Source organism: Hippopotamus amphibius, chromosome 1 (assembly GCF_030028045.1).
Source record: "Hippopotamus amphibius kiboko isolate mHipAmp2 chromosome 1, mHipAmp2.hap2, whole genome shotgun sequence".
In the NCBI taxonomy this organism is placed as follows: Eukaryota; Metazoa; Chordata; class Mammalia; order Artiodactyla; family Hippopotamidae; genus Hippopotamus; species Hippopotamus amphibius.
Genome location: NC_080186.1, coordinates 42,737,363 through 42,753,219, shown reverse-complemented (window position 1 = coordinate 42,753,219; position 15,857 = coordinate 42,737,363). Strand labels below are relative to the sequence as shown.

The 15,857-nt window shown below is 36.2% G+C and overlaps 1 protein-coding gene across 5 annotated transcripts in view; it reads left to right on the top strand.

The window, feature by feature from the left end:
- Positions 1–15,857, top strand: part of EPS15 (epidermal growth factor receptor pathway substrate 15) — a 147,198-nt gene that overhangs the window by 122,737 nt on the left and 8,604 nt on the right. For 3 of the 5 annotated variants that reach the window (XM_057710566.1, XM_057710564.1, XM_057710565.1), the window contains 2 exons: positions 934–1,003; positions 6,206–6,277. In XM_057710566.1, the coding sequence (XP_057566549.1) occupies positions 934–1,003; positions 6,206–6,277 (142 nt within the window). Of the gene's footprint in view, positions 1–933; positions 1,004–6,205; positions 6,278–10,971; positions 11,020–15,857 lie in introns of those variants that run through there. The other 2 variants (XM_057710567.1, XM_057710563.1) reach the window with 2 other exon arrangements.

Here is a 15,857-nt window from a genome sequence, read left to right as displayed (position 1 = left end):
AATACAGATAACATTGATAGTCATGAGTCAGCATAGGGGATAAATATTCCAAAACTCTTTTCATGTCCCTTTTATCTAATTGTATGCCAGGGCCTTTGGCTGGCCTCTTAAAAAGATCCTGATGCCAGAAAGAGAAAGTTCAGTTATCTTACTAAATATACAGTTTATTTGACTATGATTTAAAACCAAAGTAAAGTAGGAAGACAGTTCAGTAGTCAGAATTTCTATATTCTGATGAAGTCCTCACTCTTTGTAGCTACTTACCCTTGCCATTTGATGCAGAGTTTTACATGGCTTATTATTGAAAGTGGCTGAATTTTTTTAGCAGAAAGCTCTGGCGCGCGCTCTCTCTCTCTCTCTCTCTCTCTCTCTCTCTCACACACACACACACACACACACACACATTAACATTAGAGGAATCTGGGTGAAGGGCATATGAGAAGTCTCTGTATTATCTTTATGACTGCTCTAGAAATCTAAAATTATTTCAGAATGAAAGTTAAAATAGTATGCATCTATACGAGTAGCAAAATTATGAAGAAAAGAAATGGATACCACCAATGCCAGGATAATAATCATCTCTACAGAGGGGAGGGATGAGGTTGTGATTAGAGTGGGACACATGAAGGCTTTTGAGATGCTGGCAGTTTCCTGGGAGGTGATTACATGGGTGTTCACATGATACTTATTAAACTGTACATAATGTTCCATTCATTTTTCTGAATGTGTGTTATGTTTCACAGTAAAAGATTAGAAAATGATATGTATCATTTCAGTTTAATAAGATTGCAAATCCGTAGGGTAAACATTTGTTTCTACTGCCTTGTATTCCTTAAATTAGAGTTTGTAAAGAATATTTTCTTTGGTGTGGCGTTGAGGTTTCAGCTATGAAATGTTGCCTCTCTCAGTCATGATTTTTTGTGATTTGTTTAGGTAGAAACATTAAAGCACAATGATCCTTTTGCTCCTGGTGGAACAGTTGTTGTTGCAGCAAGCGATTCGGGTAAGGAATAATTTATCAGTTTCTTTGAACAACAAACAGCACCCTTTCGTTAAGCTTTTTTTTTTTTTTTTGGTCTCCAAATATATTCATCCTGTTTACTTATTTATGGCTTTAGAATTATTGCATAGTTATATCCTGTTGCATTCTACCAGTAATGATAATGGTGTTTGTGTATCACTTTCTATTTTTCTTATCATTCATTATCTCATTTATTGTTCATGTTAAAGAGGTTAATATGTACTCTAGGCAATGTCAGTAAAATCAATAAAATTTTTTTTTCCTTTATAAAAGGCAGTGTTGCTTGGCAGTTTCAAAGTCAGCATTGATTCTTATGGATATTGACCTAAATTTAAAAATTGGTGGCTATTAGGTATTGATAATAGCTTTACAGATAGTACTTAGGTTCTGTTAATAATACAGAGAACAGCTAAATGTTATCCTAGTATCCAGTCTTCAGGCTTTATTTATCGAATCTAATTTTCCATTTATCCTTTTAATAACCTTTTAAGTAATATTCCCATTTTAAAGATCAGGAAACCAACAATAAGTAAGGCCAGAACAATAAGTAACTTGATCAAGATTTACAGTTTACTAGATTTGAACCAGGTGAACCCAAGATTCAAGTCTAAGTCTAATAGAATCTAAAAGCTTTCTCAACTAAGTAACTGTTTCTTTATCACTACTCATTTAAAAATAAAACAGACCAGCTGTTGTATAGGAGAGTAGGGAATTAGCGGGAAATAGACTCAAACATGTAAATACTTCAATATTGTGCTGAAAATAGGATGCCTTATTTTTCCAGATGAAAGCAGTGAGTTATTCAGTGCAGAAATTTGCTGATTGTGACAAATTGAAGATTATGAGTATAGAGAAAGATTAGTAGAAATGCCTTCACAATTTGGATTTCTTGTACAAATTGTAACAAGATGAGATTTAACAGTATGCATTATTTGTTTTCAGCTTGAAAATGCAACTTCCAACATGAGTAGCAAGAAGAAATGTAAAAAGCAGATATGTAGAAAACAAGATTTAATGTAATGCTGGGTTTTGATTTAAACCAAAATTTAGAATGGCAGCAAGTAAAATGTCTAAAAGGCTTATTGTAGTAAAAGTGGTTAAATTATATCTTTTTAAAATGCTTGTGCTCTTTTAGATTCTCATTGTTGAACTCATGAATTAATATATTGCTAAGGATATTATATGATTAGAAAGGCTAATCTAAGAGAATAAAATGAGAGGTTAATACATTTTAATTAACTCTTGACTGCCCACACTAAGGAATGGTAAGTGCCATGAGAGTTCATTAAAGCTGCAAAAAATGTAAAGGAAAGGGAGATTGCCTCCATATTAAGGCAAATCATGAATGATTTGAGAGCAGAAGGCGGCTTTTGTGGTATGCCTTGAAAGAATGGGCTACATAAGTAGATATGGAAAGAGAGTAGTAAAGCAAAGAGAGTAACATGAGCAAGGGATGGAGGTAGGACATATAGGACATGTTCAAAGAAAAACAGACATTTTGATAAAGCTTATTTATAAATAGAGAAATAGATTAAGGCTGAAGTGGTAGATTGCAATCTCAGTCTAGGTTTCTACTGCCTTTGTTGATCTTCTTTTTCAGTTCCAGTTCCTCTCTCATTTCCTATAAAGTGGTAGAGTAAATAACAATAATAGCCTGGAAGGGGGCTAAGGTTTGTTGTTGTTTATCATCATAGTAATAGATACCATTTATTGAGCACTTGCTTAGTTCCAGCACTCCATGTGCTAACCATTTTCCCGTATTTGGTGTCATTTAATTCTCATAGCAACTACCTGAGAAAATTGGTATTATGTTTATTGTACAGACAAGGAAAATCAAGAAATGGAGAGATGAAGTCATTTCACAGGGTTAAAGAAGTAGTGATAGATGGACTCACATTCAGATGATATCACTGGGTTTCCACCAACCTCTTTGGTCATTCTTTCTGTGTCCTTTGCTGATTCTTCCTCTTTTCCCCAACTTCTTTATGTTTGTTGCTCTAGGTCTCAGGCTCTGGACTTCTTTTATTCTGTGTCTGTACTCCTTGGGGATCTCATCTGGTTTCGTGGTTTTACATACTCTCTATATGCTGATTTCTAACTCTAGCCACATCTTTTCCCCTGAACTCTAGACTCATCTATCCAACTACCTATTGACATCTCCACTCAGATATCTCATAGCTATATCTGACACAACATGTCTGACACCAGACACCTAATTTTCCTCCCCAGCCCTGCTTCTCTTGAATTTTTCCCCATCTTAATTCATGGTAATTTCATCTTTAACATTGCTAAGATCTAAAACCTTGGAATCATCCTTGGTTCTTTTTTTTTCTCTTACGTATCAGGAAATCTTACTGGTTCTACCTTTAAATTATATACAGTAAAAGCCTTACAATGGGGACTTCCCTGGTGGCGCAGTGGTTAAGAATCCACCTGCCAATGCAGGGGACGTGGGTTCGATCCCTGGTTCAGGAAGATCCCATATGCCTCAGAGGAACTAAGCCCATGTGCCACAACTACTGAAGCCGTGCACCTAAGCCCGTGCTCTGCAACAAGAGAATCCACTGCAATGAGAAGCCCACACACCACAATGAACAGTAGCCCCCATGTGCGGCAACAGTGACCCAACACAGCCATACATACATACATACATACATAATAAAATAAATCTTTAAAACAAACAAACAAACAAAACCTTACAATGGCCTAAACCTTTCTAATAATATCTCATCATTACTCCTTTACTCACTCTGCTCCAGCCACACTGACATTCTTACTGTTGCTCAAAAAATAGGCTTGTGTTCCTTAGGCCTTTTGCTCTTAGCTCTTCCCTATTCCTAGAATGATTTTTCTCCATATATCCACATGATGATCTCCATGTCTAACAAATCTTTACCAAAATGTCACCTTCTCATCTAGCCCAGCACTCCCACCGTACTGTTCTCTAGTCTTTCTTAGTTTATTTTGGCTTATTACTTTCCAGCATACTGTATAAATTACTTTGTTTTTCTCTTATCTGATTCCTCCTCCTCCCCCTAGATTTTGAGGTCCACAGGAACTTGAATCTTTTTATTCGCTGATGTATCCCAAGAACCTTAAACCATACTTGGGTACATAATATTACTAAATGAATGGATGAATCAATTACTGTCCTCACAGAGCGTTTAAAAGGAGCCCAGTGGATGAGAATCTTTGTAGGGGGCAGGGCATATTTATTTTTTTCTAATAAGTGCGTTTTTTTTAACATTGTGGTAAAATATACATGACATAAAATTTACCAATTTAGCCATTTTTAAGTATACAGTTAGTGGTATTAAGCACCTTCACATTGTTGTGCAACCATCACATCCATCTATCTCCAGAACTTTTTTCATCTTCTAAAACTGAAACTCTATGCCAGTTAAATAAGAATTTCCCGTTTCCCCGTCCAGCCAGGCCCTGGCAACCACCATTTACTTACTGTGTTTATGAATTTGACTACTCTAGGTACCTCACATAAGTGAAATCATATAGTATTTGTCTTTTTGTGTATTGGGCTTATTTCACTTGGCATAATTTCCTCAAGTTTCATCCATGTTGTAGCATGTACCAGAATGTCCTTTTTAAGACTGAATAATATTCTATTGTTTGAATATACCACATTTTGTTTATCTGTTCATCCACCAATAGACACTTGTTGAGTTGCTTCCACATTTTGACTATTGTGAATAATGCTGCTATTCATATGAGTACAAATATCTGTTCAAGTCCCTGGTTTTAGTTCTTTTGGGTACATACCAAGAATTGCTAGATCATATGGTAAAGCTATTTTTAATTTTTTGAGAAGCCACCATACTATTTTCAATCCCTTACTATTTTACATTCCCATCAGCAGTGCACAAGGGTTCCAGTTTCTCTACATCCTTGCCAACACTTACTACTTTCTGGTGTTTTGATAATAGCCATCTGAATGGGTGTGAAGTCGCAGCTCATTGATTTGATTTGCATTTCCCTAATGATTAGTGATGTTGATCTTTTTGTGTGCATATTGGCCATTTGTATATCTTTGAAGAAATGTCTATTCAGGTACTTTGCCCATTTTTAAAAATCAGTTGTTTGCTTTTTTGTTGTTGCATTGTGGGAATTCTTTATATATTCTGGGTATTAACCCCTTATGATATATATGGTTTGCAGATATTTTCTCCCATATCATAGGTTGCCTTTTCATTCTGTTGGTACTGTCTGTTGGTGCACAAAAGTTTTTAGTTTTGGTGTAGTCCAGTTTATCTACTTTTTCTTTTGTTGCCTATGCTTTTAGTGTCCTATCCAAGAAAGTATTGCTAAATCCAATGTTGTAAAGCTTTCACTTATGTTTTCTTCTAGGAGTTTTCAGTTTCAGGTCTTACCTTTAGGTCTTTGATCCATTTTGAGTTAGTTTTACTTCATTCTTTCTCATGTGGATATCCAGTTTTCCCAACACCACTTGTCCTTTCCCACTTGTCCTTTCCCCATTGAGTGGTCCTTGACATCCTTATGAAAATCATTTGACAGTATATACAAGGGTTTATTTCTGGTTTCTCTATTCTGTTCCATTGATCTAAATGTCTTAAGGTTAGTACTGTTTTGAATATGATAGCTTTGTAATAAGTTTTGAAATCAGGAAGTTTGAGACCTGTAACTTTGTTATTCCATTTCAAGATTGTTTTCACTATTCAGGATCCCCTGAGATTCCATATGAATTTTATGATAAATTTTCTATTTTTGCAAAAATGTCACTGGGATTTTGACAGTGATTACATTGAATCTGTAGATTGGTTTGGATGGTATTAACGTCTTAACAACACGAAGTCTTCCAGTCCTTGAATGTGGGCCGTTTTCCCATTTATCTGTATCTACATTCTTTCAGAATATTTTATAGTTGTTAGTATACAAGTCCTCCTTGGCTAATTTCTAAGTATTTTATTCTTTTGGATGCTATTGTAAATGACATTGTTTTCTTAATTTCCTTTACAGATTGTTCAGATTATCAATATATGGAAATGCTATTGATTTTTTTGTGCATTGATTTTGTATCCTGCTACTTTGCTGAATTCATTTATTCTAAACAGGGTTGTTTTTGTTTTTGTTTTGTAGAATCTTTAGGGTTTTCTGCATGTAAGATCATGTTGTCTGCAAACAGAGATAATTTTACTTCTTCCTTTCCAGTTTGGATGCCTTTTTCCCCCCCTTGCGTATTTGCTGTGGCTAGGATTTCTATGTTGAATAGAAGTGGTGAAGGTGAGCATCTTGTCTTGTTACAGATTTTAGAGAAAAAGCTTTCAGTCTCTCACATTGGTATGATGTTCACTGTTTGCTTTTCATATATAGTCTTTGTTATGTTGAAGTAGTTTCCTTCTTTTCCTAGTTTGCTCAGTGTTTTATCGTGAAAGGATTTTGAATTTGTCAAATGCTTTATTTCCATCAATTGAGATGATCATGTGGGGTTTTTTTCCTTCATTCTGTTAATGTGGTGTATTACATTAATTGATTTTCCTATGTTGAACCATCTTTACATACAAAATGAGAGCCTGTATCTTCCTCACCTGCAATCTAGCTGACATTGTGATTTGAAAGAGAATCTTAGAACTAAAACTCTTTAGAGTTGAGTGGGCTACGTGTTAGTGGTGTCTGGGGCTGAGTTATACAGACTTTCCACAAAATCAGAAATATCAGAGATCTGAATGTTCTTTTTCTTTTTTTCTTTCTTTTTTTTTCCCACAGCCATAATACAAGGTCATCCAAACTTTGTTTTTGCATTTTTCTCGTTTAATCTTTAAAATCTTATATGAGAGAGGTGCTGTTCTTTCTCACTTTAATAATGAGGAAAATGAGACTCAGGCCAAGCAGTTTGCCCAAATTCACAATAACTATAGCAGTGCTCAGTTTCTAATCCATGTCTTGTTTCAGAGCTAATGCTATTAATCACTTTGTTACCATTTCTCTGCCTTATATCTTCTCATCCAGTTCTGACATACAAAAATTGGAGTAGGGTGATGCCACAGATTTTTTTTCTCTCTCAGACTTACATTACTACCTTTGTTAGAGCTGAAGGAACCTTAGATGTGCTATGGACCAGAGTTTTCACATTATTTTCCATGAAACCAGCCTCCAAAGAGGTCTTCAAGGAGTTGGCAGAATCTAGTTTCATTATTTATTAAGTGTCTTTGAATTTTTAAAAACTGCAAGTTAGTTAGGTGTATGCATTTATATCTGTTACAAACCAGATTTTGGGATGCGCTGGTGCTTTAAAGTACTATCAAGTTTTGTGCAAACTTCTGAATAAACATTTATGTAAACTACCCTGAGATTACAAGACTTGTTCAAAAAATGTATGTTATAGCTTCTTTCTTGGATGAATTATGTTTTTCAAATAGAGCAACCAAAACCAAGTATAGAAATAAGTTTGATCCCTGACTTTAAGCATTTGTAGTAATCAAAATTGCTTCATTGTTCTCATTTTAATTGTGATAAATAAATGTTATAAATTTGAACTTGAAATGAATTTAGAGTTAACTCTTAAAATCCATCTTACTTGGTTTATATATTGGAATTCCATTTAAGATTTGAGAACTATTATCTAGTCTGATTTCTTGATATATGGAAGGGAAGCTGAGCCCAGGACCACATATCAGTTTGCTTCTGTTCATGTCCATTTATCTTTCCACTATATTATCCTCCATCTTTACTTATTTACTATGTAAATGAAAAAATTAAGGTATCTTTGGAACCCAGAATTTGATGAAGGGTACTGAGAGCATGGGGGAAACAATCAAATGAAAAATGTTAGGTAAATACATGAAAGATACAGAACTAGAACAAGAAATTTTATGATTTGTATGGAAATGCAAAAGACCCCAAATAGCCAAAGCAATCTTGAGAAGGAAAGATGGAGCTGGAGGAATCAGGCTCCCTGACTTCAGACTATACTACAAGGCTACAGTGATCAAGACGATATGGTACTGGCACAAAAACAGAAATATAGATCAATGGAACACAATAGAGAGCCCAGAGATAAACCTACGCACATATGGACACCTTATCTTTGACAAAGGAGGCTAGAATATACAATGGAAAGAAGACAACCTCTTTAATAAGTGGTGCTGGGAAAATTGGGCAGCTACATGTAAATGAATGAAATTAAAACACTTCCTAACACCATACACAAAAATAAACTCAAGATGGTAAAGACCTAAATGTAAGGCCAAACACTATAAAACTTCTAGAGGAAAACATAGGCAGAGCACTCTATGACATAAATCAAAGCAAGATCCTTTTTGACCCACCTCCTAGAGTAATGGAAATAAAATCAAGAATAAACAAATGGGACCCAATGAAACTTAAAAGCTTTTGCACAGCAAAAGAAACCATAAACAAACAAGAAGACAGCCATCAGAATGGGAGAAAATATTTGCCAACAAAGCAACTGACAAAGGATTAATCTCCAAAATACACATGTAGTTCATGCAGCTCAATATCAAAAAAGCAAACAACCCAATCCACAAATGGGCAGAAGATCTAAATAGACATTTCTCCAAAGAAGACATGCAGATGGCTAACAAACACATGAAAAGATGCTCAACATCACTAATCATTAGAGAAATGCAAGTCAAAGCCACAGTGAAGTATCACCTCACACCAGTCAGAATGGTCATCATCAAAAAAATCTAGAAACAATAAATGCTGGAGAGGGTGTGGAGAAAAGGGAACCTTGCTACACTGTTGGTGGGAATGTAAAATGGTGCAGCCATTGTGGAAAAAAGTATGGAGCTTCCTTAAAAAACTAAAAATGGAACTACCATATGACCCAGCAATCCCACTCCTGGGCATATACCCAGAGAAAACCATAATCCAAAAAGAAACATGTACCACAATGTTCATTGCAGCATGATTTACAATAGCCAGGATATGGAAGAAACCTAAATGCCCATCAACAGATGAATGGATAAAGAAGATGTGGTACATTATATACAATGGAATATTACCCAGCCATAAAAAGGAGTGAGATTGAGTTATTTGTAGTGAGGTGAATGGACCTAGAGTCTGTCATACAGAGTGAAGTAAGCCAGAAAAAGAAAAACAAATATGTATGCTAACGCATATATATGGAATCTAAAAAAATGGTGCTGATGAACCCAGTGGCAGGATAAGATGAAGATATAGATGTAAAGAAAGGACTTGAAGACACAGGGTGGGGGGCAAAGGGGAAGCTGGGATGAAGTGAGAGAGTAGCATTGACATGTATACACTACCAAATGTAAAATAGATAGCTAATGGGAGGCTGCTGCATAACACAGGGAGAGCAACTTGTTGATTGGTGATGACTTAGAGGGGTGGGATAGGGAAGGTAGGAGGGAGGCTCAGGAGGGAGGGTATATGGGGATATATGTGTAAATACAGCTGATTCACCTTGTTGTACAATAGAAACTGGCACAACAGTGTAAAACAATTATACTCCAATAAAGAGCTTTAAAAAAAAAGAATTTTAGTAAGAAACTTATAAAAGGTCTATAAGAGGACTCTTTGGGGTAGAGGGAGAAAAATTTAGACTTCAACCTCTTTGGGCTCTTATTCCAAAAATAGCAACAAAAAATAATTTGGAAAAAAGTGGGTTATTTGAGGCAAACAAAGGTAGTGACTTTGGAGATTATCAAGCTTTTTGGTCTCAGGACCCCTTTTAAAAATGAATGAAGGGACTTCCCTGGTGGCACAGTGGTTAAGAATCCACCTGCCAATGCAGGGGACATGGGTTTGAGCCCTGGTCCGGGAAGATCCCATATACTGCAGAAGAACTAAGCCAGTGTGCCACAACTACTGAGCCTGTGCTCTGGAGCCTGTGAGCCACAACTACTGAGCCCACATGCCACAACTACTGAAGCTGTGTGCCTAGAGCCTGTGCACCGCAACAAGAGAAGCCACTGCAATGAGAAGCCCATGCACCACAACGAAGAGTAGCCCCTGCTCACTGCAACTAGAGAAAGCCCACGTGCAACAATGAAGACCCAACACAGCTAAAAATAAATAAATAAATGAATTAATGAATAAATTTTTTTTAAAAAATGAAGACCCTCAAAGAGCTTTTGTTTATGTAGGTCTTATCAGTCTTTACTATATTAGAAATTAAAACTGAGAAATTAAAAATTTTTAATTCATTTAAAAACAAAACCCATTACAAACTAACATAAATAACATATTTTTAAAGAAAAAATATCTCCAAACCAAAAAATAAAAATTGTGAGAAAAGTAGCATTGTTTATACATTTTTGCAAAGCTCTTTGAATGCCTGGCTTAATAGAAGACGGCTGAATCCTCACGTCTGCTTCTCCATTCAGTGTGCTACACTATGTGTTTTGCTTGAAGTCTGTGAAATGAAGATCTGCCTCACGCAGATACATAGCTGGAAAGGGGAGGAGTATTTTAATAACCTTTTCAATTGTGGATGTTCTTCTTTGATACTATACCAAAATTCAACAAATGTTAGTCTCTTCAAAGTTAATTACAATATGGAATATGAAACTGTATCAGTGAATTTTTCATGCTCTGTTATGTTAAACTCCATTAGTCTTTATTGCACATTGAATGGACCTTTATCCATATATGATTTTGTAACATGCATTGATCATTTGGAAAATACTGGTTCACTGAGTTATGCATGTCTTCCAAATGTTGAGACATTTCATTATGAATATTTTTTAAATCACATTTATTGTTATCACCATCCATCTCATGAGAGTCTTTTAAATATTGGTATAATGTTAAACTCACAAGGCAGGTAAATCTTTCCAAGATTCTAATTTTTACTTGAAAGCTTCAGTTTTTATCATTTGCAACAAATACTTTGTTGTTTTCCTTAAAATGACAGACTCTATTTAGGAAGAAATGTTGCCAAATGCCTAAATCTGAATAACCATTGTTTATCTGTCACTTCTTTCAAGGAAAAATGGTGTTCCATGAAAAAAGCAGCTAGTTCACCTTGTTTCTTAAGTGCTTTTCCTCCAGGTAACCATTATACTTTGGTACTCAGCAGAAGTGCTTTGTGTGTATTTCTCATTTTGTCTTTCATAATTTTTAAAAGATGTGTACCTAAGGGTCACAGTTTGTTTTAAATTAATAGTTTTTATTGATTCATCAAGAACAGACATTCATAAGTGCAACTGGCCTTTTTTTCCCCCCGTGAGTTTGCGATGGTGAACAATACAATTGCTACCAACCAGTACAGTTTGGTGCCACTGCCTTGATTCCCACTAAGGCACCCACCTTTTTTTTTTTTAACCCACCACTGGTTTTGCAACACTGTTGCAAATAATACAGTGAGGAAGATAAATAACATTTTCATATTCTGAAAATGGTTTTGACCTTACAGACCTCCCTAAAGGGGGTTTTGGGGGACTTCTGACATGTGTAGACCACACTTTGAGAACTGCTGATACAATATGTTCTAAAAAAAATGATCCAGTTGCCCTGTATTGTGCTGGGCTCTGTTCCCTCAGGCCAGTTTGCTCCCAGGAGGTATCTGGGACTGATGTCTCCTTTTATTCAGAACAAGAGCAAGAGAGTAATCTCAATGTCCTGGAGAAAAAAGCTGAAGAGTGAGGCGATCTTTTTAGTTCTGTATTTAGCCTGATGCTCCTGTCCTTCTCTTAATACACACTTCCTATGGTGGTGGTGTCCGGTTCCATGCCTTCAAGTACGGCCTGTTTCCTGATGACTCCTAGATTTTGTCCTCTGTGCCTGAACTCTCTCCTGAGCCTCCAGTACCTTCAAGTTGCCTGCTTGCTGGATATTTCTCCTTAGGTGTCGAGCTCAACAGTGCTTAAAATTAATAGTCATTTTTTCCAATTAGTCTCTCCTTCAAAGTAGGGTATAAACAATAACAAAGAGCAAAGCTTTACCTCCTTCTACATTCTACTTTCTGTACTAATGACACTATTATTGGCCCTCAGCCAATCATCCTAAACTTCTCTATCATTCCTCATCTTCAGTAAACTGCCAAGTCTTGTTCTTTTACTCAGAGTTGGACCCTGATTGTCTGTTCCTCCTTATACTCAGCTTTGTTTGGGAATATAAGATTAATCCCCCCCCCCAAAAAAAAGATTAATCCCACAGAACAGGGGAATTGTAAGCTTTCAAAATAAATTAAAAGCATATGGGTAAATTTTTGTTATTAAAAATTAAATGATAAATCACTCTACTCCTACCTTTAAAATATAGTAGTTATGACAGTAATAGAAGGATGTTAAATATTTTTAATTATTTTGTCTCACATTTGAATTTTTTGTTTTTAGCATTTGCTCCTGGTGGTAGACACATTACAGACTAATTAGGAAAACTAAAGAAAGCAAATTCAGGTTACTCAGTTTCTACATATACTTTATTTTGACTTGTAAATGTTCTTTTTAGGCTTCATTATAAATGAGATTGATTCTGGTGCCATAAAATTTTTTGCATGGAATATTTTACTAACTCCTAACTGAGAAGATGCAGAATCTTTCCGGTTCTTTTTTTTTTTAATGATCTTCTGTTATTTGCCACTAGCTACCTGTACAAATGAAATTTTGCATTGATGGTGACTATCAAGAATTTGAAGAATTCTTTTAAATTTTATTTTTAAATTTTTAAATTTTTTGGCTGCACCATGCGGCATGCAGAATCTTATTTCCCCGACCAGGGATCGAACCCGCGCCCCCTGCAGTGGAAGAGCGGAGTCTTAACCACTAGACTGCCAGGGAAGTCCCTTGAATTCTTAATTAAAGCTTTATAACATTCTGAGGATATAGAAGGGAGCTCATGGTGTCCCCAGAGCGTCTTTGACACCAACATTAGTAAAATGCCAAGTAGGTCTTCATTTTTACAGACGATGATTCAGGCTAAGCATGCAGTTTGTATATTTTACAATTCTTAGCCTCTGCTTTCTTTCATGTTTCTTCTCTAATTTTCTCCATTTCTGCAAACCACAGGCCATGAATGTTTCTTCAAGGCCACTTAATTTTTGAATGGAAAAATGTGTGTGCAAGAGCAGGTATATATATGTGTATGGTGAGTGTATATCTCTCTCCTCCCACTTCCTTTCTGTCCACAAGTAAAAGAAAGTGAAAACTTTTTTGTAAAATCTTTTTTGCTCCTTCCACATAAATCTAGGTGATATTTCTCCTTTACTCTCTTTGAGCTTTAACACTTAACTGTGTAGCGGTTGTATACATGTATATCACTCAGTTAAATCATGAGTTCCTTGATGGTTGATGTTGTGTCTTATTTCCCTCTAAGTCCCTAGTACCTAGGCTTGAACATAAAAGATGCTTAATAAATGTGAGTGGATTAGTGGGTCAGTGAATGAGTGAACTAATTGGAGACCAGCTTGAGAAAGTAGATCCTTTACTAATGACTATGATTCACCTGTATCTCTTGAAAGTTTTCTGTGAGCTTGAGCTTAATTACCTTATGGATTGTGAATGGGTCATGGGGAAAAAAAAAGGTTTCTTCCTCCTCCCAGGATTCTTTGGTAGACAGCTGTTCTGTGGGGATTATTTGTGAGCCTTAAGTTTTCCCTTAGTCCTTGGTGGTCAGCTGGTTGTACTAAGAAGTGTTATGGTATCTGTTTGGAAGATCCTTAGTAACTAGATGGTTTCTGTCCCTTTTTTCCTTCAATATTTTCAACAAATATGAGGCCTAGAACAGACCTTGTTCTAGGCCTTGAGGATACAGTAGTGAACAAAACAAAGTTCCTGTCTTTATAGAGCTTATATAAACAAATATATAGCGTGTCAGGTATGATGATTGCTATGAATTAAATCAGGGTAAAGGGGTAAAAAGTGATATGCCTAAAACGTAGCTTTATCATTCACACCTCACAGAAAAGCATGTCAGCATAGTATGATTTCTAATATGTAAGGAAAAAAATACCAGGAAAAAAAGCTGTTATAGAAGTATGCTAAAATATTGGTAAGGGTTCTTTCTTTCTTTCTTTTCTTTCTTTTGAATTGAAGTATAATTGACATGCATTTTGTTAATTTCAGTGTACAACAATGATTCAGCATTTGTGTGCGTTGCAAAATGATCACCTCAATAAGTCTATTTACCATCTATCACCATATGAAATTATGAAATTGATTTACTTTCTTAGCAACTTTCAAATTTGCAATACAGTGTTATTAACTTTAGTCCCCATGCTCTATGTTATATCCCATGACTTACTTATTTTATGACTGACAGTTTGTACCTCTTGATCCCCTCACCCACTGCCCATTCCTCAACCCCTCTCCTCAGGCTTATTTCTGCTAATCAGATTATAGATGATTTTTAAAATTATGCTTTTTTGTATTTCTCCAAAGTGATCATCACCCTTATTCTTGGGCAGAAGAGATGCTAATCAGATCACATTTGCATTCAAAGCCTGATTCTGGTGACCCATGGCTTCTGTGTGCCTCAAGAAAAAGAAAGCCACCTACTGAGTTCCTCTCCCAGTATTTCTGGGACTCCTCAGCAGGTGTCTCGCATATAATCTGAACAGGTTCACGCTCAGTGAGTCCTTCCAGTTTCTGGACAGGCCTCTGCTTCATATCAACCATGATCAGCATCTGAGAAAGTTCTTTCCAAAGTCTTATTTTCCCAGTTTGGGCAAAAATGCTTTGTCATTCATCTAGGATACATTCGCCAGTGTTTGGACCATTGCTGAATAGGTCATTTATTATGATGAAGAAAGTGTAGAGAAACTCTAGTAAACTACATGTAGCATATTCTTCATACACAAAGGTCATGGCTTTTTTTAGTGTCTTTCACAATGTACACTTCATGATATTTTGGTCAAACCTGACCTAAGTCAGCACTGTTGCCACATGTATTACGACTGCTTATAAAAGCTATGGGACAAGGGCAGAGCAAAAGCATGAAGCAGGTTTTTCAGCCTTTCCAGTGAAATAAGCCCATCTCCTTTTCCATCATTACCCTTCTACCAGTCAGGAGAGCATTTGCATCCTGCTCAGGCTGTGCCTCAGCTGTCACTGCATCAGGAGTTACAGGAAGAGGAGGAGAAAGAAGGGAAAGCTGAAACAGCACCCATGAGTAGGCTGGGCCTCAGACTGTGGGACTCCACAGCTGTGTAGTAATACAAAAGCATCTTTTATGGCTAAAGCTGTAGGATTTCCTGTAACTCTGGACTTTCAACATCCTCCTCAGGTTCATAGTTGTTGGTGTGTCCCTAAAGGACTGATTTTCTCTGCTTCTACGCACCTCATGCCTGTCTTGGTGACAAGACAAACAAAAATAATAAATATCTTCCTTGCCCCTCTTCTGTTTGTATCCATGGTGTACTCATTTTTAGAGGTAAAGGCATACTTTACACATTTAAGTGAGTGGGTGAGCACACTTCTGTCCTAAAACAGATTTGATATAAAGACGAAAAGTTTAGGAAGAACAAAGAGCATTTTTCTGTGCCTTTTGCTCTTTCTTACCCTCTCTTTTGAGATTCCCTTCTCCTTTTGTTTCTTTCTATTTTCCTATGTCAAGCAGCAATTCCTATAAATATTCTTTGATCTTATTGGTAGCCTTTGTGCCTGAACATACGAAACCTATCTCAAAGTCAGTCAGCTTGTTCCAGCTGAAGATGTTAGTCCATTTGTTAAGTGCACTATGATGGAAGAGATAACTTCTCATGGCCTGTGGGGCAGTGATTAAATATTGCTTTTGCAATTACTGTTCCTTCTGCCTGGAATAGCTTTCTCTCCCTCACCTCCATCTATTCAGCAAATTCTTTCCCTTATTTAAAAGACCTAGCTCAAATGTAATGGCTTCTTTGATGCTTTTCCCTATTCTCCCAGACAGTTAG